The sequence below is a fragment of the Protopterus annectens genome, chromosome 3.part1 (genome assembly GCF_019279795.1).
Source record: "Protopterus annectens isolate FY-2018-M chromosome 3.part1, PAN1.0, whole genome shotgun sequence".
NCBI lineage: Eukaryota > Metazoa > Chordata > Ceratodontiformes > Protopteridae > Protopterus > Protopterus annectens.
The window spans coordinates 1,235,057,264-1,235,082,208 of NC_056732.1; the positions used below are offsets into that span (position 1 = coordinate 1,235,057,264).

Genomic DNA, 24,945 nt, shown 5'->3' on the forward strand with positions numbered 1-24,945 from the left:
AATCTTTGCAGGGAAATGGAAAAGATTCTGCTGTTGGAGCCATTCCAGAGGGGGCAGTTCCTCAAAACCTTCTGTACCTCTTATCCTGGACTATCTGCAGAGTTACTTACTTGGCCTCTCCTTCTCTTCTATTAAAATCCACGCTTCAGCCATTTCAGCTCCTTTCGATACAGACCAGCCCCCTGTTCTCACATCCTTTTATTAAACAGTTCCTCAGAGGAGCTTCTAATATCAGAGCCCCCCAAAAGGCCACCCACTCCAGCCTGGGAGCTGAATTATGTTTTGGAAAAACTAACCTTACCACCCTTCGAACCTGCTGCTTCAGCAGAAATGAAATACCTGTCCTGGAAGACTGCTTTCCTACTAGCTATCACCTCAGCCAGAAGGGTTTCAGAACTTCAGGCACTGATGGCCATTGAGCCCTTCATCATTTTCCATGCAGACAGGGTCTCCCTGAGGACTAACCCCTCTTTTATGCCCAATGTGGTATCCAACATGACTCTCAACCAGGCCATTCACCTACCCACGTTCTTCCCTACCCTCAGAACAAGGGGGAAAGAATTCTGCACTCACTAGATGTGCACAGACAGCTCAGATACTACCTGGACCATACTAAACCCTTCAGGAAAACAGACCAACTTCTTGTCAGCTTTGCCCCAGGGGCAGAGGGGAAGCCCATTTCCAAACAAACCATTTCCAAATGGATGTCACACTGTATGCATTTCAAAATGGATATTACACTGTATCCATTTCTGCTACAGATTACATGGGAAACCACCCCCTAAGTCTATTCGTACACATTCCACTGGGGCAGCCTCCACTTCCACAGCATTCCTCAGAGGAGTTCCCACCAGGGACATCTGGAAAGCTCCCAACTGGACCTCTGTCCATACCTTTACAAAGCATTACCACCTACCTCTTTTCTCTAAGGCTAGGGCAGAGTTTGCCTCTGCAGTTCTGCAGGGCTTGCTTACCCATGCCTTGGTCTCTAACTAATCCTTCCACCCCTTTCCTTAGCTTTGGGAATCCTCCCACAGGTGATAACTGCAACAGTGAAACATGAAGAACATAGTACAGTTGTGTGCATTTACCATAAATGTAGATGTTCGAGTGTATTCACTGTTGCAGTGCTGGATTACCTCCCTCCCTCCTTCCCCCTTATATCTTCTTTCCTTACGGACACATAAGCTTGTTATGGTGGCTTTTAACCACCAAGACCACTTTACCATATTTCCTTGGGCTTCTGACTGGTTAGGTCAAGAAAAACTGATGTATTGGCGTAATCTGCCTTGCTTTATAGCACTGACGACCTGATGTCAGTCAACAAGGACAGCAGCCGACGCAGGAAAACATTGACTCTGGTATTCGGGCCGGCCATGGGCTACCACAGCAGGGATAACCCACAGGTGACGACTGCAACAGTGAATACACTCGAACATCTACATTTATGGTAAGTGCACAACTGTACTTTGTCTCGAGTGAAATTTGCACTAAATTTATTTGCTGGGACATTGACAATGTCTGCTGAGTCCGAGTAGGTTTTGTCATTTCGTTTTGTAAATTGTTGAATGCTGTTTTCTTAGTTTTTCTAGCATAACTAAAGAAGGATTTGTAATTACCCTTGGCTTCAGAGGCCAACTTGTTCATGGGCTGCCTTACCAAATCTAATAGTCTTTTTAAAATTCTTAAGTCAAATTCCTAATACTTTCCTTGACTTGGGGGTCTTTAGATGTACTATATACTCTACTGCTTTTTTTCTTTTATTATAGATTTTATTTATGACTATGGACTACCAGGATGGTTTGCATTAAAATTTGCCATCATATTTGGATCTGGACGGTAATGCCGATTCTTTATATTTATTTACGGGGATATAAAACTCTTGGGTGACTATTTGCTGGGGCAGTGTCTAAAGTGATATTATAGATGAATTTTGAGATTTCATCATAGAATCTGAGGAAATTTGTGTACTTGAAGTCTTGAATTCTGATATACTTTTTTCAGGGGTATAGTCTGAGAGGAAACTGTTGTTAACGTATGTGATTTAATAAGAGAGGGAGTTGCTATGAAGTTATGCACATTAAATTTGTAATTACCAGTTCAAGAATATTCTGTCCTTTAGTTGGGTTAGTAACAATCTGGTCCATTGAGTTTTTAATTGTCAGGTCCTTCCCTGGTTCTCTCCAGTAGGGTGCAAGGAAGTTGCAGGGAGGTTCACTGGAAACATCCCCAAAGCATACACATAGCAGGCTCATCCAAAGACAGTCTGAGTCAAATCCATGCACCCATCATTTATTTTGGACAGAAACTTTTTAACATCTCATCCCTTGTGCTTCAAGAGCAGGCTCATTCAAAAGACAGTCTGAGTCCGCAACATCCCCCCACCTTTTATTGTGGACAGAAACTTTCTGTTACCTCTGCCGTTATGCTGCAAGTGTTGGGCAGCCAGTCCCTTCTGCATCTGTTTTAGTCTACAGACAAGTGTTCCAATAGCCTAGTTTGTAATCAATATCCATACAGTCTGTAAACCCTCTTCCACAGATATCCTTCTGGTCAGCTTTTACTCTCTGCTTCCTACAGACACTGAGATTTACTTCGTACTGTTATTACTTCTCAACTGTTTCTTCCTCTTGTATTTCCTTCACTTTTTCTAGACTTGCTACTCACATTATTTGTGTCCTCCTGTCTCTCTTCAGTGGCGCTGCATGCCTTCAAGGAAGTTACCCTTTGCTCGCTTCCTTAAGTTTATTTTTCCTTTCCTCCCTCCCTCCTTTAAGCTTATTTTTGCATGCCCCAGGCACTTATTAAACCACTTCCAGCTCTGAGCCAGTGTTTGTGTTGAAGTCACCATTGACTCTGTGCATTCATCTCCCTCTTTATGAAAACAAATGTATGCTTTTATTTTTCTGTAGAAGTGTTCCTGCAAGTAAATAGAGCTATAATTTATGTAACAGTGATGTTTGAATTGGGACATCTGTTTGAGGGCTATATCTTTATGTAAATTATTTATAAACATTTTGGCAGCCCAAAACAAAAAAACTTTGTCCACCATTATTTCTCCTTTCTATTATACCACAAAAGCTCCACTTGTACTCTCTCTTTCCAACTAGGCTGGATTCATTGTTTTTAGCAGTTCACTGCCTCCCTTCCTTTTAAGTACTTTGTCACTATATAGGTCTGCATTGCAGGATCTGGCGAATTAAGAGTCTCACAATGCAGTTTGCACAAGCGTGTCCAAATTTATTTGGGCCATTTTTTATATTAAAAAGCTTTGTAAATGCTTTATTAAATCCCTGGCCCAAATACATTTAGAGTTTCCCTCTGCCTGACATCAAGAAAGGTGGCTATTCTAAGACTTTAACGGACACCTGTTTTTGTATGCACAGCTTTCATCCATTAAAGTCTATGGATGCCTGTCATGTTTTCCCCTCAGTTAATGTCACTGAGGTTAAAGATCATTGTTAAACTTTAGTATCAGCGGGGGTAAAATTAATTTTACTGAAACCACAAGAACAGGAGATAACCTCTGCAATAAATACTCAAAACCACAAAAGGCTGAGGATGGCACCCAATAACACCCAGCAAATAAGGCAGGATGAACACTGCTGAAAATGCAAAGTTAATTTAATATATAAAGCACAGTACATTGAGTGCTTTCATCCCTAATAGCAAACAGGACTTCTTCAGAACACTGGGTGTTATTGTATAGGGCCTTCAGTCTTTTGTGGTTTTAAAATTAATTTTAAGAAGGTTTTTTTAATGTATTTGTTTATTTTTATTTTATTTATTTTACATTTGTTTACCAGGGAGGTTCAACTGGACAGAGCTGTCCGTTTTCAGCGGAGGCCCAGGGAGAAAAATTCCAGAACAATTGCTAACATGCTATACATAAGATATTTACATGAGCATTGTGGTTTACACATAGTTATAAATTATAGCAGTGTCTCAAGGACAAAATTTCCAACGTAAAAGCTCCATCTAAAGACAACCTTAAGGTTATGGTGCTAAATGCTAGGAGTCTTAACATGAAACTGCACTCACTGGAAGCAGTCCTCACCTTGGAAGACGCAGAAATTTGTGCAGTCACGGAGACTTGATTCAGGGCTGCGGAGAGCACCCCAGCCATACTGGGTTGCACCTCCTTCCACACGTTCAGACCACAAACTGAAGGCGTGAAAACTAAAGGAGATGATGTTATCAGTATTTATTAAAGATAAATACACCTTCAGAATGGTTAAACAATATGATGCCCTGGAGATGCTTCAGGTGCAGTTAAGTGTTGGTAGGACACCTGTTCAAGTCTTTGCCAGCTACAGGACCCCCTCCATGAATCAGGACACCCACTCTGCCTATTTGGATCTACTTGAGTCTATCAAGATACATCCAAACACCATGGTTTTGGGTGACATTAACTACCCATCCATTGACTGGGTAAATTACTTGCACTCAAACTCACTTGCTCAAAGGTTCCTCGACTTCCTTAACTTCAGTGCTCTGGACCAGCCAGTTGACACCCCCACAAGGGGTGCAAACATCCTGGATCTGGTGCTTACCAATATGGGGGACCACTGTAGCACCCCCACTGTGAGGTCTTCCCTAGTAAGATCAGACGACAGATCAGTTTCATTTGAAGTAACTGTCACACCTGCCCCCCCCCCATTCGGCAACTAAACTAAAAAAACTTCTCCAAAGCAGGTCATAACCTCTAATGGGATGGTATACATAGCTTCACTGCACATTCCTCCTCAGATGGAACTGGCACACCAATGCTTTATAGAAAGACCTGTATAATTGCATTGACTTGGCCGTACCTGATAGGACTAAAACAAGCCCTAAAGGAATTGCAAACCTGCCTGGTGGGCAACTACCATTAGCAGGCTTTACAATAAGAGGAATAAATTGCTTTCTAAGAGAAAGAGGGAGCAAGCCGTAAACTGGAAACGCTCCCTCCTCCGCTTAAGCAAGCGAATAAGACTTCTTGTGAAGTCCTTCAAAGCAAACTATGAATCTAAATTAGCTTCCTCAACTAAAGGCAACCATAAGGCATTCTTTAGTTACATCCATAACCTAAAAGGAAAGGCCTAGATTTGTGCCGAACTAGTAGTTAATGATACCACATATACTGAGCCTGTGGACATAGCTAACCTGTTGGCTGACAGTTTCTGTGAAAACTTCACTCCCCTGCCCCTGCCACATGTACCCCATGACATCCCTGTCACATATCCCCTAACTTGTATCTCTAAAGAGCAGGTCATAAATGTTCTCTCTATGGCCAAAAACACAGCATCTATGGGACCTGATAGCATCCCAGGCTGCGTCTTACATGGGCTTCAACAAGAATTAGCAACAATATTGGGTACTCTCTTCAGTCATAGTCTAAGTACTGGCTTCATCCCAGCTGAATGGAAAATGGCCACTGTTATTCCCTTGCATAAAGGTGGTGCTTCCACTGACCCCAGAACAATAGCCCTATTAGCCTGACTAGCCGTATCTGCAAGGCCATGGAGCGAATCATCATGGACCTTATCACATTTATACATAATCTCCAAACACTTGACCCTACTCAGTTTGAATTTGTTAAAGGGAGATCATGCCTGTTAAACCTGGGGGACTTCTTCAAGACAGTCACCTAGGCCCTGGACGAGGGGAAGTCTGTGAATACAGCCTGCCTAGACTTAGCCAAGGCATTTGACACTATCCCCCACTCAGGCATCATTGAAAAACTCACCCAGCTAGGTATCAACCCTTATATCGTTAGATTGGTCGCCAACTGGCTCACTAATAGAACCCATTAGGGGAATCCACCTCCAATATTAGACCTGTAACCAGTGGTGTTCCTCAGTGATCAGTCCTGGGGCCTCTACTGTTTAGTTTTTGCTTGTACTTCGGAGAAATAGATGCCAAAGATCTGTGGATGACAAAGTTTGCTGATGACTGCAAACTGGGAGCGGTCATAAAATCTCCAAATGATGTCAACATCCTACAAGAGGGTCTAACCACAAACAAATGGTTGGTGCCAAAGTCAAAGCCTTAATATATTTTTTTGCATTGAGTTTATCATTTCTTTTGGTAAAGGCGATGTTCCTGCTAACTACCACATCAATAGTAACATCTTAAGTATACACTCAGTGGTGAGAGACCTGGACACACAGGTTGAAAGCAACCTTGCCTTTAACCACCATGTCCACCCAGTGGTAAGAAGGGGATTCTGTATTCTGTATCTCATATATAAGTGCATTGCCTCAGAAAAAAAAGAAGTTATAACCTCTCTGTACACTTCCGTCTTCAGGCCAGTAATTGAGTACAACACCCCTTTTGGTATGTACCTTTCCAAGCACCTGCAGCAATTGGAGGGACCACAAAGGTTCCTCACAAGGAAAATTCAAGGTCTTCAGCATCTGTCCTATGTGGATCATCTGAAATCACTGTCACTTTATTCTTTTTCATAGAGACTGCTCAAAGGTGTTCTCTACCTTGCATACAAAACAATCTCAGACCCTGCTTTATTGGAAATGCTGCATCTCCATAAGTCAAATGGTACACGGGTTACTCGCGCTAAGGACCTTAACTTGGTATGTGACATTAATAGAACCTGCTGGAGGGACAGATTTGTCTCCCAGAGGTTACCACGCTTTTGGAACAGACTCCCAGTTCATGTCAAGCAGAGCACCTCATTGGCCCTCTTCAAGTGCAGTCTGGACGATTGGATGAGTAACTGTAAATTCATCCCTGGGTTCCCACCTGTGTCTTTCTTGGACAAGAGCAATAGGTGCCAATCATCGAAATAAGGAAAGAACTTGGCTAGGCTTGTAAGGGCCCTAGGGGCCCATTAGCTTAGTAACTTTCTATGATCTTATAAATGTTATTGTCTGAAGCATTTGGTTAGAATTAAATGTTATTATTATACTTTGTGATACATTTGTAGTGTAAGAGAGCAAAAGTTAAGGTGACCTGGTTGTTAGTAGTAATTTACTGAATTGGGTGCATTCCTTTGTATGAGTCTTTGTGTTTCTTAAACTACTAGTTAGAAGTAGTGATTTAAAAATGAATGGTGTGTAGAGTGTTGCAGCGTCTGTAATTAGTGTGATGCTAATGTTGGAAACCAAAAGGATGCTATGTAAGTGCTTCGTTAGGGGAAATTATTATTAAGGGGGTGTTTAGGTTCAGTTGATATGTTCATTTTTCACAAAAGCTCCCACGGACATTATTAGGATTGGGTCCTGGAGGACAGCGGCGAGCTATTATGGGCTCACTCTTCTCATTGCCATTAATGGTTGTACTGGTTACACACCTAATAAGGTACAAGCAGCAGTGTGAAAATGCAGCATTAATAAGCTTTATTTAATAAACCGTTCACAAATTCAAATGCATTACAGATAAATACTTAGTCAGAAATAATTTTTAATGTATAGACCAGTTAGGATCCTCTTTCAATTAATATCTGTTATCCTGCATTATTAATGAATCTAGACATTCAGATATATTCGTCTATTTAAGCTAAAATATTTTCAGTAGTAGTAGATTTAATAGTGTCATAGAATACAGGCAGACTGAATATGATGGTATAATGTTAGCACTAATTTTGCACCACAGTGCAAACATTCATCATCAGTGAGTGGTTCCTGCACTGGAAGTAATGCCTTTCACCTCAGTACATGTTTCTGTCCTCCCTGCAGTTACAAAAAGTCTGCCTTCCTAGATAGCTTCACTGAAGCCATAAAAGTTTTATATGTGTCAGTTTCCACTTGTCTCACCACAGTAAAAATGGTACGCCATCAACCCCCTGTAATGATTTCAACAGGAAGCAAGCTGGTTTGGTCCCTGTCACCATATATTTTTATACTACTGTTGAAGAATTCTTCTCAAAGATTTTTCAGGACCTCAAACGAGTGGGAATAAAATAATGTAATAAATGGATTAATATCACCTGTTTTGGAGATAACATCATTTAATATTTGCAGAATTCATCATAATCTATTCCCCAGTTATTAGAAATTATTGATTACCGTAGGTTATCCCCTTGTAAACTACTCAGTGTTGTTTTCTTTTAAAGATACTAACAATATAACACATTCACCCTTATCTCAAATATAAATATTTAATTAAATGAGCTAAAATACCTAGGGAAAGAGTATAAGGCCTATATTTGCACTTTTATTTCCTGCACACTTTAACTAACAGTGATTGAAATTAAAACTGACCTAGAAATTTGTAGTAAACTTAAATTTAGACTACTTGTCAGGTCATGTATACAAACAGTTATCAGCATAAAATCAGATTTTAATAAATTAATCCTGGTGTCATTGTGGTTGAACTGATCAAAGAAGTATTTCTCTATAAGTAAGTTATCAATTCAACCTACTGCTGGGGTATGCAAGTCTCACGTTATTGCCAGTCAATATGTATCCACCCAGAGCTGGTAAAAGAATCTGTAGCCATCCAAATGTGGTAATAGTATGACACAGTGCTTTTACTGTAACCTGCCTTATCCTACATTCATACGCCAGCAATAAATATTTTTACATAATGCTTAGCCTAACTCTCCACAAGCTAGATTCTATAATGTAACACAACTGCATACTGTGTGGGAGTAACTGTGTAGCAGATTAATGCCATATTTTTTTAATTTAAGTCTAGTATGGTCTTTTCTTTTAGAATATCTTAAAATCTTAATCATTAGTGACAAAACTGACTCTAAATGTTTCAAGCGTATCCTTGATATAGCAGTTGTATATCACTTATTTACCTGGTTTGCTTAACGTACTAAACACTCAATGAACAGAGGAGAAATCTTTGTCAAAGACATGGTGCTCCTTTACTAGGCAAACTCTTTGCTTCTGGAAATACAAACAGAAATTTCTACGGACTGCAGACAACTTTGCTGACTTACGGAACAGCTTAAACATATTCTGTTACACATATGGCTGATCTCAAATCTACTGTTAAATGCCTAAGCATTATGTCTTTATGTCAACTAGGATGGTGGTGTTAACTGCCTACCTTTTTAGGACCTGCATGACCTGTACCTTAGCAATATAAATGCTTGTAGTAACAGATGCTAACTGCAGCCCTATTAAGTATATGCTATGGACTGTGTGTTCTTTTTTTGTTTACATTGTAGCATTTTTAACAATGTAGTGAAATGTTTCTAATTTGTATATACAAAATAGGTGTTTGTGTCTATATATATATATATATATATATATATATATATATATATATATATTTTACATTAAGAAGGTTCGTGGTCTGCACTCTTGTGGGAGGAGAGGCTGGACTCTGCAATTCTGAGCTACTTACTAAATTGGTACACCTTGTTTGCTGTAGCATAGACTAGATCCAGGCCTGCTGAATATAGCTTTGTTTGTACAATTTGAGCACTAATCCAGGCATTCTTTAAAGTATTCAATTGTATTTATTACTGCTTGGTAGTAACTTGATTAAAGTGTAGCTATCATTCTAAGTCTTTTGGATTAAGCACTTGGGCTCAGACCAGTTGTTTTACATTAGGAAAGTTTGTGGCTTGCACTGTGGTGGCAGGACAGGTAGCTTACATCCTTCTAAGTTGGGAACTGCTGATTGAGGGCTCAGTGTCTGTTATTCTAAAAGTGTATTAGTTTTGGTTTAAGCACTTGGGCTTCAGGCCAGTTATTTTACATTAAGAAGGTTCGTGGTCTGCACTCTTGTGGGAGGGGAGGCTGGACTCTGCCCTTCTGAGCTGGGAATTTCTGGTTAAATGCTTATAGTGCCTGCATATTTGAACTGTTGCTTACTGAAATTGGTACACCTTGTTTGCCGTAGCATAGACTAGATCCAGGCCTGCTGAATCTAGCTTTGTTTGTATGCTTGTTTGCTTGTTATTTCCATGAAACGCTAATTCCACCTAAAATGTGGCTTTTCAGCACTTCTGTGGATCCCTAGTGACATCTGCATTGCTTACTGTACTTATTTCCTTGTTTCACTTGAAAGAAAGTTACGGTTTGTCATTTTTGCATTTAAGTTACCTGTAACACATTGCATTTAAGTTACCTGGCACTTGCTCACTAAAGCAATTATATAAGTCAGCACTAAAAAATTAAAAGCATTACACCCTCACAAACTCACCTTGTTCCCCATTGGCCCTTTTTTTTCAATTATAAAGGAATTCCCAATACTATTCTAGCATGTCCAAAGGTCAGTTGTCAATCTCCTCTCCGGTCCAGCTGGTGAATCTTGAGGCAATGTTACAACTGCCTCATGTACACAGACAACCCTCTCCTCCTCCCAACAAATTCCAACACATGTGAGAGATGCAACCATATGGCCAAACTGGAGGCTAAGCTCTCTCAACTCAGTACTGGTGAAACCTGTCAGGAGGAGAAGGAAACCACACTCACTACAATTCCAGTCTCACATAGACCTACCACGACAGCAAACCAAACACATAAACACACAAAAACATACTCGGAGGCTCTAAATAAAAATCTGCCTAAGCAGCAGAGACCTCCAAAGCAGACACCCAAGCAACCGCTACCCCAAAACAAAACACGTGCAACACATAGCTCACAAAGCCAGTGTGCCGGACAGTCACAGCCCTTAAGGCTAAACAACACACCTGATACACTTGTAATAGGTGACTCTATCGCCAGGCACACTGACGTCCCGCTCACCAGGCTGAACAAGGAGAAGGTCACAGTGAGCTGCCTGTCTGGCGCTAGGATCTGCCACATAACACAAGCACTCAGGTCACTCCAAGGCAAGTACAAATATGACTCAGTCATTGTCCATGCTGGTGTGAATGACCTAAGACGTACCTCCCTGGACTACATGAAAAGAGACGTAGAGGAGCTCTCTGAGCATGTGGCCCAGGCCGGTATGACCCTGACCTTGAGTAGCATCTTACCTTCACCAAGAATGTTGCCACAATATGAAGACAAGATGATCAATTTCAATGATCAATTTCAACAATTGGCTTAAGTATATTGGTGTCATTCAAATGGTATCCAATGCCTGTCAGCCTGGGATGACATGTTCGACAAGCCACGATGCTTCACTAGGAACGGCTTGCACCTGTCACCCCTGGGCTTTTGGATCTTGGCAAAGGCTCTTGCTACCCCCATAGTGCCTTTTTAGGCAAGGCTCAAAAGATAAACCCACCTCCATAGGTATCATAAGGGATAAGAAACTAAGAGTAATGCTACTCAACGCCAGAAGTCTAAACCTCAAGATGCATGCACTTGAATCTCTCCTTAGCATGGAGAATATTGATATCTGTGCAGTAACAGAAACCTGGGTCAAGGCTCCCGAGAGCACCCCAACACTACCAGGTTATACCTCATACCATGCTTTTCGGCCCCAAAACTTGGACCGAACCAGAAAAGGAGGGGGAGTATCAATATTCATCAAAGATACCCACACCTCCAGGTTGGTGGCACAGCACGAAGCATCAGAGACTATCCATGTGCAACTAACAGTGGGTAAAACTGCCTTCCAGTTTATAGCCTGCTACAGACCACCCTCCCAAACCCAGGAACCCCACTCGGCCTTCCTGAGAACACTGGAAAATATGAAGGTCTCTCCAAACACCATTATATTGGGCGACTTCAAGTACCCAAACATAGACTGGGAGCATTACTCTAGCTCCAACACCCTAGCTCAAAGGTTCCTAGAATTTGTAAACTCAAATGCTATGGAACAACTTGTTACTAGTCCCACAAGAGGGAAATACTGGACCTGATCATCACCAACATGGGGACTCTATGCTCCAGACCAGAAGTGTATCTATCCCTCACTGGTAAGATCAGACCATAAACTAATCTCACTGGATATTCACATCCCGACCCCAACCCCTGCCCAGAAAACCACAGTGAAAAACTTCTCTAAAGCAAATTTCACACTCCTCAAAACCGAGGTGGAATCCTTCAAAGCCCCCGGACCTGTGGAAAATACGGCCCAGACCGCAGAATCCTTTATAAACGCATTCTATGAACACCTTCAGGAATGCATGGATCATGCAATCCCATATAAAACCAAGACCCAATCCTCCAAAGGCAGATGTCCTGTCTGGTGGACCCCAGCCATAAACAAACTATACAATAGAAGGAGGAAGCTACTACATGATAGAGCAAAATCCCAAAAAGGGAAGGCATCTCTGATCAGTGTTAGCAAAAAACTTCGGGCACTCATAAAATCGTCTAAGACCATCTTCGAGAGAAACATTGTACAGGACGCCAAGGATAATCACAAGGCTTTCTTTAATTATGTTAGGATCCTGGGTGGGAATTCCCAGATATGCTCAGAATTAGTCCAGAATGACAAAAAATACACTGAATCCACAGACATTGCCAACATCCTAGCTGACTGGTTCAGCGCAAACTTCTCCCCCCCCCCCCACCAAAAGGGCAAATATCTATCCCAGCAGAGTGCTGCCCCTCTGACATCTCAGATGCTCAGGTAAGAGCCGCCCTCTCCAAAGCAAAAAACACAGCATCAATGGGACCAGACGGTGTCCCGGGCTGCGTCTTACATGAACTCCAAGAAGAGCTAAACCCAAACATAAAACTACTGTTCAATCTCAGCCTTACCACAGAATAAGTACCCAAAGAGTGCCTTACAGCAACAGTGGTCCCTCTCCACAAAGGTGGTGCCTCAACGGATCCTGGAAACTATCTCCCCATAAGCCTGACTAGCTTGGTCTGCAAAGCTATGGGAAGGATCATCATGGACCTCATAAAAAAGATATTGGGGACCTACAAACACTGGATCCTACCCACTTCAGCTTTAAGGGCAGATCCTGCCTCATAAAACCTGGTCGATTTCTTTGAAACAGTCACCAAGGCCATTAACGAGGGGAAGGTGGTCCACACAGCCTACCTGGACCTCGCAAAAGCCTTCGATACAATACCCCACTCGGGCATTATAGATAAGCTCACCAGCTTAAATATAAACCCCTATGTCACTAGATGGGTTGCAAACTGGCTCAAGAACAGAACCCACATGGTTAGAATTGCTGGAGCCATGTCAGACTCCAAACCAGTTACAAGTGGCATCCCACAAGGCACAGTCCTGGGACCTCTCCTGTTCGGTATATATTTCTCGGAGGTACAGGCCAACATGGAAGGACTGTGGCTGACCAAGTTCGTAGATGACTGCAAACTGGGCGCTATAATCGACTCTCCAGCCGACACAAGCATCCTCCAACAGGGCCTCATAGAAACAGATAACTGGTGCCAGAGCCATGGCCTCAAGCTGAACGCCAAAAAGTGTATAGTCATCCCCTTTGGCAAAAACAAAGTGCCCACAAATTACCACATAGGTGGTAATCCATTAAGTACAGAAGAAGTAATTAGGGACCTGGGGACCCAAGTTGATAGCAATCTCTCATTTGACAACCACGTGGCCAAAGTGGTTAGAAAAACATTTGATATAGCCCACCTAATCATGAAGGGATTCACATCTAGATCAGGGGAGGTCATCGTGCCTCTTTACTCATCCCTCATCAGGCCCATAGTTGAGTACAATGCCCCTTTTGGGATGTACCTTACCAGACACCTGCAGCAACTGGAAAGACCCCAAAAGTACCTCACCAAGAGGATCAAAGGGCTCAGACAGATGCCATATGCTGCTCGGTTAAAGAAACTCCAGCTGTACTCAGTGGCATACCGCCTGCTCAGAGGCGATCTACGCCTGATGTGTAAAGGCATGTCCAACCCGGAATTAATGGACATGCTGCACCTCAGAAAATCCAAATCCCATCGAGCTACACGCTCGAGAGACTTGAACCTCCGCACTGAAATAAATAGGACATGCTGGAGGGACAGATTCATAACCCAGAGGCTCCCTTCACTCTGGAATAAAATCCCCGTCCAGGTTAAGCAGAGTCCCTCATTGACTTTCTTCAAGAGGAATCTTGATGAGTGGATGGGGGATCGTAGGTTTACCTTGGGTATCACTTCTGTGTCACTGTTAGACAGAGGCACAGTATACTAACCTCGAAAAAGGGCATAGCAAAATTAATTTAAAATGGGTGGCGAAAGCCAAACACACTCTGGCTAGGCTTATAAATGCCCTAGGGCAGATAGCCTAGTATGAACCTATGAACCTATATATATATAGAGAGAGAGAGACGGACAAAGAAAGAAAAGTTTCAGCCTTCATGTTGCTTATAGTGTTTTGGCATTTGATAAAAAATCTGATTATTAGAAATAATTGTGTTACCTGCTAGAAACAATGCCTCTAACGTATTTATTTAGTGTTTGTTAGCTAGGTTGGTTCTACTACAGAATTCTTTTCAGACACCATCCAAGCCATATGGCAAACACAGTACAGAAAACAAAACCAGCAGACAAGCAACAAAATTGTTTATTAAAAGTAATATAGTAAGTAGGTAAATAAAATATTCTTCTTCTTCTTCTTTCAGCTTTTCCCGGTTAGGGTCACCACAGCGGATCACGTGTCCACTCATGATTGGCAGTGGAGTTTTACGGTGTCGAGTTGCCAGCCCGGCGCTCAACCTTCCACAGAAGGCACACACACGCACACACACCTAGGGCCAATTTAAAGTGTCCAGTCCACCTACAGCATGTCTTTGGGATGTGGGAGGAAACCGGAGCACCCGGAGGAAACCCACTCGACCACAGTGAGGACATGCAGACTCCGCACAGAAGGGCACCCCAGCCGAGGATCGAACCAGAGAACCTCTTGGTGTGAGGTGAAGTAGGTAAATAAAATAAATTAGACAAATAGTAAAAAGAAAGTAAAGAGGTAAGTGTAAGAAAACCAAAATAATACAGTTGTGTGCAGGTACTATAAAAACAGAAGGGTAGTTGTAGAGTTGTAAATCACAATTCGGTAACGGCAGCTGTGGAATAGTAAAGTGAGTTAAACTATCCCGTAACTCTGAAACAATCAAAGCTATAATGTTTGGTGAGATGTGATTTCAACAGTTTCTAAGGAGGTAAAGTTGGTCTTTTGTAAGTTTCTTCCAGTAGTACATTCCAGGAAGTTGGAACCAATTTATAGATTGACTTTTCACGAGTAGCTAGTGAATACTGAGGGTTGTTTAATTTGAACTATTACTATTTTGAAGTAAATACAGAATTATGGACACACAGTTTGTTTCCAGGAGAAAGCAGTATCTCTCTTTCAGTGATTTGAAAGAAATGTGTTAAGCAAAAACATGGTGTAGCCTAAAACAGACAATCAGTTGGCTTTGTGTGTAGAAATAAACACATTGATATTTGATATTCATTTGAACTAAGACTGATAAACCTAAAAAAAATGTTATTTTCAGATGTTTGGAGTAATATATTTTAAGCAGATAAGGACCTGTTATGATGAGGCATATTTGATTCATGGACAAATTCAAAAAACCAAGATGATGTTTTCTGAAGAAGTTTGCACATAGTGCAAACGAAAAGCGCTTCATTAAATCTCTTTACATAAGCTTTGTTTGGTTTATTACTTTGACTCCTGCAGCACTTTGTTTTTGAATTTGTTGCTGTTTGTGCGTTTTCCTTGGTTTACATATTTGATTCATGGGTTAGAACATTAACAGCAATTGATCTACATGCTACAGTTGTAAGTAGATGAAAAGTAGTCTAGGCTGCATTTAATTGGTGTAGTTTGCTCAATGTCATTTTGAAAATATAGCCTGTTATCCAACAGAACGTCAATATAGACCTGTCATTTAGTAAAGATGAGTGGGTTTCTAGTGGGCTCAGAAATGCTGAATGCTGGGACTTGTGTTAACCTCTTTAATGTGCCAAAAGCCATGTATGTGCATTTTACGGTGTTAGTAGTTAAGTTTATTGGTGACAGACTAGAATGCAATCAGAGTTAAGATTATGCCTCTGAAGAACACAGAAAGTCTAGTTATTAAAGTTGACATATCTTTGTTCAAATCCTCTGTGTAAGTTTCAAAAGCAGTGTCCCTTGTCTCAGTAAGATACAGTGCAACTGTAAGGGTGTGCTTTCATTTTTTTCTGTGCTCAGTAACCAGTGTCCAAATCATAGCTTCATTTTTCCAGCCTTCATAAGGCTTAATTTCGGAAAACACAGCTGAGATTCTGTAAAGGAACACCATCCTGTCTTACCACTTAAAAGGCCAAGCAGACTGAGTATTCAGGAAACATGGATTTATTCATTTAACATCCAAGATATACGAACACCACTGAGGTTCATCTGAACAGCTGAGAGCCTATTCACAGCCATTGCCAAAAGTTGCTGCAAACTATAATAAAGCAAGTGCAAAATATGCTAGTCAAACATAGATTGGACCAGTGGATGGGAAATTGCAAATGTGCCCCTGGTTTGGCACCTGTATTCCCAATGGACAGGAGCAACCTATATGAACACTTGATGTGTACAAGCCTGTATCATTATCATAACATTCCTTGAGATATTGTCACATAAGCAGTATTGTGGTAAATATGAGGTAAGTTTGGCTGGACTTAAGGTAGATCTTGGGCTGATAGCCTAGACACCACCTATGAACCCATACTGAAGATTACAGTCAGTCAGTAATACAAGAGTGAGAGTTTCATACCTCTTTTGTTCAGGGAATGTATTTTAATTTTAAAGCAGTTTTGTGTAGAATTCTTGAGCAAAGAAGGTATGAAGCAGAAAGGGGAAAGAAATGTTATTTGTTGAAGAGCACAGGTGTGAAGACATATGGCACAGAATACTGTAAACCATTTGAAAGCATGAGGCTATGAGTTTTGCTAATATTTTTAAAGCATAGTAAACTTACACAAACAGTTCTGTGTTTACTGTTGTTAACTGGTAGAGGCTGCGTAATTGTTGGGGCATACTACTAACAAAGTTGTACTTTACTGCCGTCTTGTGGTTTTCGATGGCACTTGGTAAAATACATAGAGGTATACCAGAAAATGGTTAACAATTCAGAAGAGGTAAAAGATAAATACTGTTTTCTCCCCCTTATAATACTTATTTTTTAAAGTGAGTATGACATGCTGGTTTATTATTCTTTTAAGTGAGTATGACATGCATGTTTATTCAGTTTGTGTAATGATGTGGCTTGCTTTACCTATTCAAGTTCACCTACAGTGTGTGGTTACAGCTGCATACACAGTTGCATCTTCTTCCAGCAAAAAAAAAACTGACTAACCTCATGGCATTACTTGTGTTGTACAAGTCACACTGCAGATGATTTGCAAGATTTAGAACTTTTCAGTTCCTGTGTGTCTGTAATTCTGTGGCCTTCTGACATACTAGCTGATCTCTGTACCTCATGGGTCTCATAATTATTGAAGTAGCGTGTTAGTCACAATCACAGACAGGTTCTTGAAGAGAATGTCAGCTATCCTCTGTATCTAAAGTGGCTTCTGTATGCTAGTACCTCATCTTTTTTTCAGTTTTTGCAGGTGTTCATATACTTATCTGTAACTTCACATCACACAATAGCTAACAGAAAGAGCCAGTCTGTTAATCTAGTTTGAACAACTTGTACAGTTATAACTTGTGTCTGCCCTTCCTGCTGTATTATCATCCCTATAAATGTTTCCACTTCCTCTTGAACTAGACTGTTGCTTTCAACCACCTTATTCTGGCAACTCATGCTAGGGACCCTTTGTGTAATTAATGCTTTGTAGGTCAAGACTGAAACTGTTTTCCTGTCTTTGCCGTTGGTGTCTTCTCCTGCCATCTGTCATTCCTCTTGGATCTGTATTATATTCTCTCACAGTCTTCTTTCTTGGTCATATGTACTCATTTCATGGCTTACCTGTTCCTTTATTCCATTAAGTACAATCTGGGCTGCCCTGCATAGCATCTTGCCTTCACTCCCTTGGCCATCGTTTTTGCTTTCTTCTCAACCTTTTTTTAAAGTGCTGTTTCTGTAAATACATTTTAGAAACACATGCTTCACCCGTGGTCTCACACGATCCTGTTAAATCGTGAGACAAGCTGTTTTTCTCTGACTGTATTTATCTGAGGCTGCATCCCAGCATCCTATTGGCCCTGACCACTTATTTTTAACTTTGCACCTGTTGATTCATTGGTGCTTGTATTCCAATTTTATCTATGGGGAGTAAAGGCGTTCTAATTTTCCCAGTGACTTCAGTATATAATGTCTTAATAAGATACACTACAGTTTTGTGAATCAAAGTTCATTTAAATATTTCTGAGAACTGTCAGGATTCCAAAGTAACTTATAAGAGGTGGTGGTCATTTCAGAGGGCATTCATGGGGTTAGACCCCTTGCATCCATCCTTACTAAACGCAACCTCATCTGATGTAGCAACACACACAAAGGTGAAATTGTTTTTATGCAATACTAGTTTTCTGAAATGAGGCTTGGTAATTCATCTTGTATGTCATGTTTATCCTTCCACTTTTTTTTTTATCATATATGTGGTGCCAGCATTTATCAGGTAACACTTCAAATAATTTAGGTAAGGTTTATTTGTTGTCTCATGATAGTTTGGATATGTTTGAAGGCAAATTTTCCTGAAAAGGATGCAGTGTGCCATCTGCAGTATAATGAAAGAGCTGCTGATGGGGTTCCTTTGTTTTGTCTTGTGCAGTGCCCCCCCCCCCCCACCTCACAGAGTGACAAACGCACATGCACACAAAGTAGTAGTGATTTTTGGTTGTGATTTTGCTGGCTTACACTACTAAAACTAGCAGAAATTTTTAGAAAACCAGAGTCCTTCTTTTGTGGTATACTGATGGAAAGGGAAGTGATCTTCCCCAAGACAGAATAACCTGGGATGATCTGGACTGCAAATATTGAACATTGTCTTTTAAACAACAAAACTGTAGCTGCAGCTTTTCAGAGTAGCTGCCATTTCTGTGTACTCTTTTTCCTGTTGCATGATCCACTAATGTTGTTTTCTTTACAGTATGTGATGGCCACCGATTACCATCAGCTTGGATATGTTGAAGATGGACACTGCAAAGGAGAAATCAATCCCAACCTCCCTGCTCCACAAAGACTGTCATGGGACATCTCAGAAGAGGTACATATTGCAAAAGATATTTTCATTTTTATTATTTTTGTCTCACCATTGCCTTTGTCTAAGATTGTTGAAGTATATTGATAGATTGGCTTTATATTTCGTGGCTGGAATATCAGCAATGAGCAGCGGTTTGTCTGAGGGCATGGGTAATTTTTTTTCCGGTTATTCCTTCAGATCTGCTTGCTTCTTCACAAAGAGATTACCACCTGTTGAGTAAAACAAACCATGGCTTAGCCTTGTCGAACAGCCTGTCGGTATTCAGATGTGAAAACAGATAGAAATAAGAAAACACACTGCATTGCTAATTTTGCCAAATGTTGCCATATTTTTAAAGAATATTAGATTGATGCTAAAACAGATTCCTATTATATATTATGTTCACAGCATTCTGTTGTAGAAATTTAGACATGTTGTGCAAATGTTAAGCCTGCTATGACATTTGAGTGGAACCCCCAATGTATGCTGTTGAAATCCTCTTCTTTGTGTTCATAATTGGGATATTGTCTCCTAATAACTTCAGCTAGTTCATTTTCTGTGATGTTTTATGCCCAGCAGCGTGCTCACCCTCCAACAGCTCACACTGTGACGTCACACTCTGCACTGGAAGGGTGTACCTAGCATAGAACACACTTTTTCTTTTCTGCTGCCTGCACAGAGTTCCATTTTCAGCTTTGTTATGGAAAAGTCACCACTTTTTATACCTTTATATACTTTTTATACCTGCATCTGCATGTTCATGTGGCCAACCATTAAATGACATTTTCTGTAGTAATTGAAAGTGGAGTACTACAGCTACTGCTACAGATGCCAGTGTTTTAGTCTGGCCACCCAAAGATTTGGGAGAAAGAAACTCCAAGTCTAGCTAACATCTTATGAGGTGTCAGCAGCTGAGTGTACAGGGATGTGCAGGAGGGGTACTTTTGTGGTCTTTGGCTGGTACCACTACACCATGAGAATGTGAAAAACAAGGAGGGTGGGCATTATTCTCATGTCCTTAGAGTGATTTTGTCTCTGAAACAGTTTTGCAGCTCCTCCAGTCTTAGAAATGATGGACAATGTCTTTTTGGATTCTTCATTGCAAACAGAGTCCCTCCCCCATGCCCCTCAGAAACCTGATAGATTTTACAGGGTTCTGGATGCCCACATATACCATTTCAAGAACCCAGTAGCAAACCCTGAAATGGTGACTTAGGGTCCTAAGGGAGCTAAAGCTAGTACTTCCACAAATCCCATGCCATCTGACAAAGAAAGCAGAGCCTTGGACAGGTTTGAAAAGAAAGGCCACATCTCTACTACCCTCATCACGAGGGCTTTGAATTGCCAGTTTCATATGTTGAAATATCAGGAAACCATTTTAGACTAGATAAAGCAAAAATTGGTGGGGATTGAAAATAGGGCCCTCTCCAAGGACCTGCTAGATTTTTGTAATTCTTGCTCTCATGTAGCTAAACACTACTTGCATTGCAGCTATGATGCTCTGGAAGCTTCCAGCAGGGCAGTAGCTACAGGATCTATAATTACAAGACATACCTGGCTGAGGAAACAGTCTTTGCCTGAACATGTATAATCCAGTTTCTTGGATGCTCCTTTAGACAAAGATTTCATTTTAACCCCAAAGCTGAAGTAAAATCCAGTCTCTTGGATGCTCTTTTAGGCAAAGATTTCCTGTTTGGCACCAAGGCTGAAGCTGTGCAAATGGTTAAAGGCTTTTTCAAGTTCAACCACCTTGCTTCCTCTGCCATTACCCTACCAAACACTCATCCTTTCAAGCCTCCAAGTCTAAGCCTAGGCATAGATGACCTTGAAGGGAAAGGAGTCAAAGGCAGCACCAGCGACCAAGACAGTGGCAAGCAGGTTCCAGTAGGCCTGTGGGATCCTGCCAACAGGGACCCAGCAAGGAGCAATCATTACTCTTCCGTACACTCCCTCAAGTCTCACCCCTACCTCCCTAACCTCTCTCAGACTAGGTGGATATCTCTCTTTCTTCCTGAAGGATTGGACTGCCATTACCAAGATTCAGTGGGTATTAAAAATCATAACAAAGAGGTTAAATTCCATTTCAAATGGCCTCTAGTTTGATAAAATTTCCCAAATATTCCACCAGGCCTTAAAAGCATATATAGGTTCTGTGGATCCAGTATAAAACTCATTAAAAGGAAAAGGTTTTTACTCGAGGCTTTTCCTGGTCCTCAGAAAAGAGGGTACCTGGAGGCCAATTCTGGACCTGTCAAGACTCAACCAATTCTTGCAGGTACCAAAATTCAAAATGCTAACCCTTCAAAAATCGCTGTCAATGCTTTCTTAAAGTTTTCATGGTAACCTCAGATCTAAAGGACACGTAACTCTGCATTCCCATAAAAAAGTCTCATAAGAGATTCTTACACTTCAGAGCAGGTGTGAGGCATTATCAGATGTTATTTGTGTTGCACTGTTGCAGTCATCACACTTGGGTTATCTGCCTGAAGGTAGCCCTCTGTCGGCCTGAATACCAGTGTCTTGGGATTTCTGCGTCGGATGCTGTCGCCTCTTCCATGACGTCAGGTCATCAGGGGTATAAAACATACAGCCAATGCCATTACATCAGCTTTTCTTGCCAAGTGGGATCCCAAAGCGGAAGCAGTTCGCAAGAGCCGGTCGGCCGCTACCTGAAATTTTCATTTTTCGAGTTTCAAACCTGAAGTCTTCTAAAGCTAAGTACCCCGTTGGGGGTCCTTTTTTCTTGCTCTGACCAATGTCAGAAAAAGTTAACAATTGTCTTGCCTGTGGAAAGCAAATACCTCACAGAGATTTTCATTCTTACTGCATCACCTGTTTAGGCCCAGACCACAATGTCCCTCGCTGTTGGCTTTGTGCCTTGTTTAATGCCCAAAAATTGTTCGTCCTCGGGCTATCTTTGTTGCTAAATTCTTTCGGTGTCATTCTCCGTATTCGGAAATGGCTTCGATAAGCCATCTGATTACCGATCTTCTGAAAAAATGTAAGGATAAAGACAGAGACAGACAGCATAGATCCAAAACTGCCGACGACGCTTCCGTTAAGCTAGTCGCCAGTCTGTCGGTACTCAGTGAGGTGCCTTCTCAGCCCCTGATGCCTGCTTCTACAGATTTGCAGCCCTCTGCTGAGACCCATTCAGAGTCTGGTATGCCTCGTGATGCTTCTTCGACTATGGAACCTGCGGATGTCTCTACCTTGGATGGGTCCGGAGCCGCTGCGCAGGCACCGGCTTCTGAGGGTGTATTCCGATCTTCCGATGTTCGTATTAAACTGACAACTTTGTTTTTGACTAAAACTACCGAGTTTCTCAGGCCCAGGGTTTGCACTACGCCTAGAAAACAGACCAAAGCGCATGCTCAAGCTCCCATGCCACAGAAACAAATGCTTAGAATGGCTGAAGACCTTGTAACTTTAATTAGGGGAAGGCAGCCTTCCTCTAAAAGACAAAGAAGTGATTTTCCTTCTGATTCTATAGACCATGAGTCAGATGACTCTGATCCCTTTGATTACCAGGACATAGGTTCATAGGTTCATACTAGGCTATCTGCCCTAGGGCATTTATAAGCCCAGCCAGAGTTGTGTGGCTTTCACCACCCCTTAGGTTGAAGAATACTATACCCATTAGTTTGCCGTGCCTCTGTCCAGCAGAGATGCAGAGATGATCCCCGGGGTAAACCTACGACCTCCCATCCACTGGTCAAGATTCCTCTTGAACAGAGCCAGCGAGGTGCTCTGTCTCACATGGACCGGGATTCTGTTCCACTGCATAGGGAGTCTCTGGGTGATGAATCTGTCCCTCCAGCACGTCCTATTTATATCCGTGTTGAGGTTTAAGTCTCTTGCTCTTGTGGCTCTGGTGGATTTGGATTTTTTTGAGGTGGAGCATGTCCATTAATTCCGGGTTGGACATGGCCTTGTATGTCAGGCACAGGTCACCTCTGAGCAGACGGTATGCGACTGAATAGAGCTGGAGTTTCTTCAGTCGGGCAGCATATGGCATATTTTGAGCCCCTTTATCCTTTTGGTGAGGAACTTTTGGGGTCTTTCCAATTGCTGCAGGTGTCGGGTAAGATACATTCCGAATGGGGCATTGTACTCAATCATTGGTCTGATAAGTGAAGAGTACAGGGGAACAATGACCTCCCTTGATCTGGATGTGAATCCCTTCATAATCAGGTGGGCAATGTAGAAGGTCCTCCTAACCACTTTGGCAATGTGAGTGTCAAAAGAAAGGTTACTGTCAACATGGGTCCCAGGTCCCTGATAACCTATTCTGTGCTTAATGGATTGCCACCTATGTGGTAACTTGGGGTTACCTTGTTTTTACCAAAGGGTATGACTATACATTTTTGGCGTTTAGCTTAAGGCCATGGCTCTGGCACCAGTTATCCGTTTCTATGAGACCTCTCTGAAGGATATCTGTGTCTGATGGATTTTCAACTATGGCGCCCAGTTTGCAGTCATCTGCAGACTTTGTCAGCCACAATCCTCCTATGTTTGCCTGCACTTCTGAAAAGTAGATGCCGAACAAGAGGGGGCCCAGGACTGAGCCCTGTGGGATACCGCCAGTGACCGGCTTGGAGTCTGACATGGCACCAGCAACTCTAACCCTGTGGGTTCTGTCCTTGTGCCAGTTTGCAACCCATCTTGTGACATATGGGTTTACATTTAAGCTGGTGAGCTTTTCTATGATACCCGAGTGGGGTATTGTGTCGAAAGCTTTGCAAGGTCAAGGTAGGCTGTGTGAACTGCCTTACCCTCATCAATGGCCTTGGTGACTGTTTCAAAAAGTCACCAAGTTAAAGAGGCATGATCTGCCCTTGACAAAGCCGAATTGGGTAGGATCCAATGTCTGTAGGTCCCCTATGTCTTTATTTATGAGTTCCATTATGATCCTCTCCATAGCTTTGCAGACCAGGCTTGTTAAGCTTATGGGCGGTAATTACCAGGGTCCGTAGAAGCACCGCCTTTGTGGAGTGGGACCACAGTTGCCATATGCCACTCTTTGGGCGTGATCCTGTGGTAAGGCTAAGATTAAACAGCAGCCTTATGTGTGGGTTTAGTTCCTCATTGAGTTCATGTAGCACACAGCCGGGGACACCATCCGGTCCCATTGATGCTGTGTTTTTAGCTTTAGAGAGAGCAGCTCTCACCTGGGCATTTGAGATGATTGGGAGCTTGCACTCTGCTGGGATAGATTTTTCTCGTTTGGGGGGGGAGGGAGGGGAGAAATTTTCACTGAACCTGTCTGCCAGTATGTTTGCAATGTCTGTGGGTTCAGTAATTTTTGTATCATTTTGGACTAATTCTGAGCAAATCTGGGAGTTTCCACCCAGATTTCTAACATAGCTAAAGGCCTTATGATTGTCTTTTGAGTCCTTGGCGATTTTTCTCTCAAAGTTGGCCTTGGATGATTTTATGAGTGATCGTAGGTTTTTACTAGTATTGATCAGAAATGTCTTCCCTTTTAGGGATTTTGCTCTATCTTGTAGTAGCTTTCTCCTCTTGTTGTAAAGTTTGTTTATGGCTGGGGTCCACCAGATCGGGCGCTTGCCTTTGGTGGAAAGGGTCTTGATTTTATTTGGTTCCTAGAAAGCCTGACAGGTACTACAGAGTACCTAACTCTCACAAATTTATCTCTAAGAATCCCACTGTGGATCCAGAGACCATTTCACAGGGACCTTATTTGGGATACCCTTATCTACCTAGATTCAGATGCAGAGGATTCCATTCTCTGTGCCTCGCCTGCAGAGGATTTTTCTTTTGGTGAAACCTTGCATACCTTAAGAGAGCATTTCCCCTGGGAATGCCAGGACTATCCTCAATCCAAAAAGAGATTCAGAGAATTTTTAGACTTGCCTCAGCACAGGCCTCTGGCTATGCCCCCTGTCCTGGATATTGTAGATGATATCTTCATGGAATCCAGTCTTACTCCTGATACTTTACCACCAGTTCCTAGAAAGCCTGACAGGTACTACAGAGTACCTAACTC

The 24,945-nt window shown here is 41.9% G+C and overlaps 1 protein-coding gene across 1 annotated transcript in view; it reads left to right on the forward strand.

The window, feature by feature from the left end:
• CPT1A (carnitine palmitoyltransferase 1A) overlaps window positions 1-24,945 on the forward strand; it is an 849,468-nt gene that overhangs the window by 648,980 nt on the left and 175,543 nt on the right. Inside the window, exon 13 of the mRNA XM_044067299.1 lies at window positions 18,843-18,959. Within this exon, the coding sequence (XP_043923234.1) occupies window positions 18,843-18,959 (117 nt within the window). The remainder of the gene's footprint in view (window positions 1-18,842; window positions 18,960-24,945) is intronic.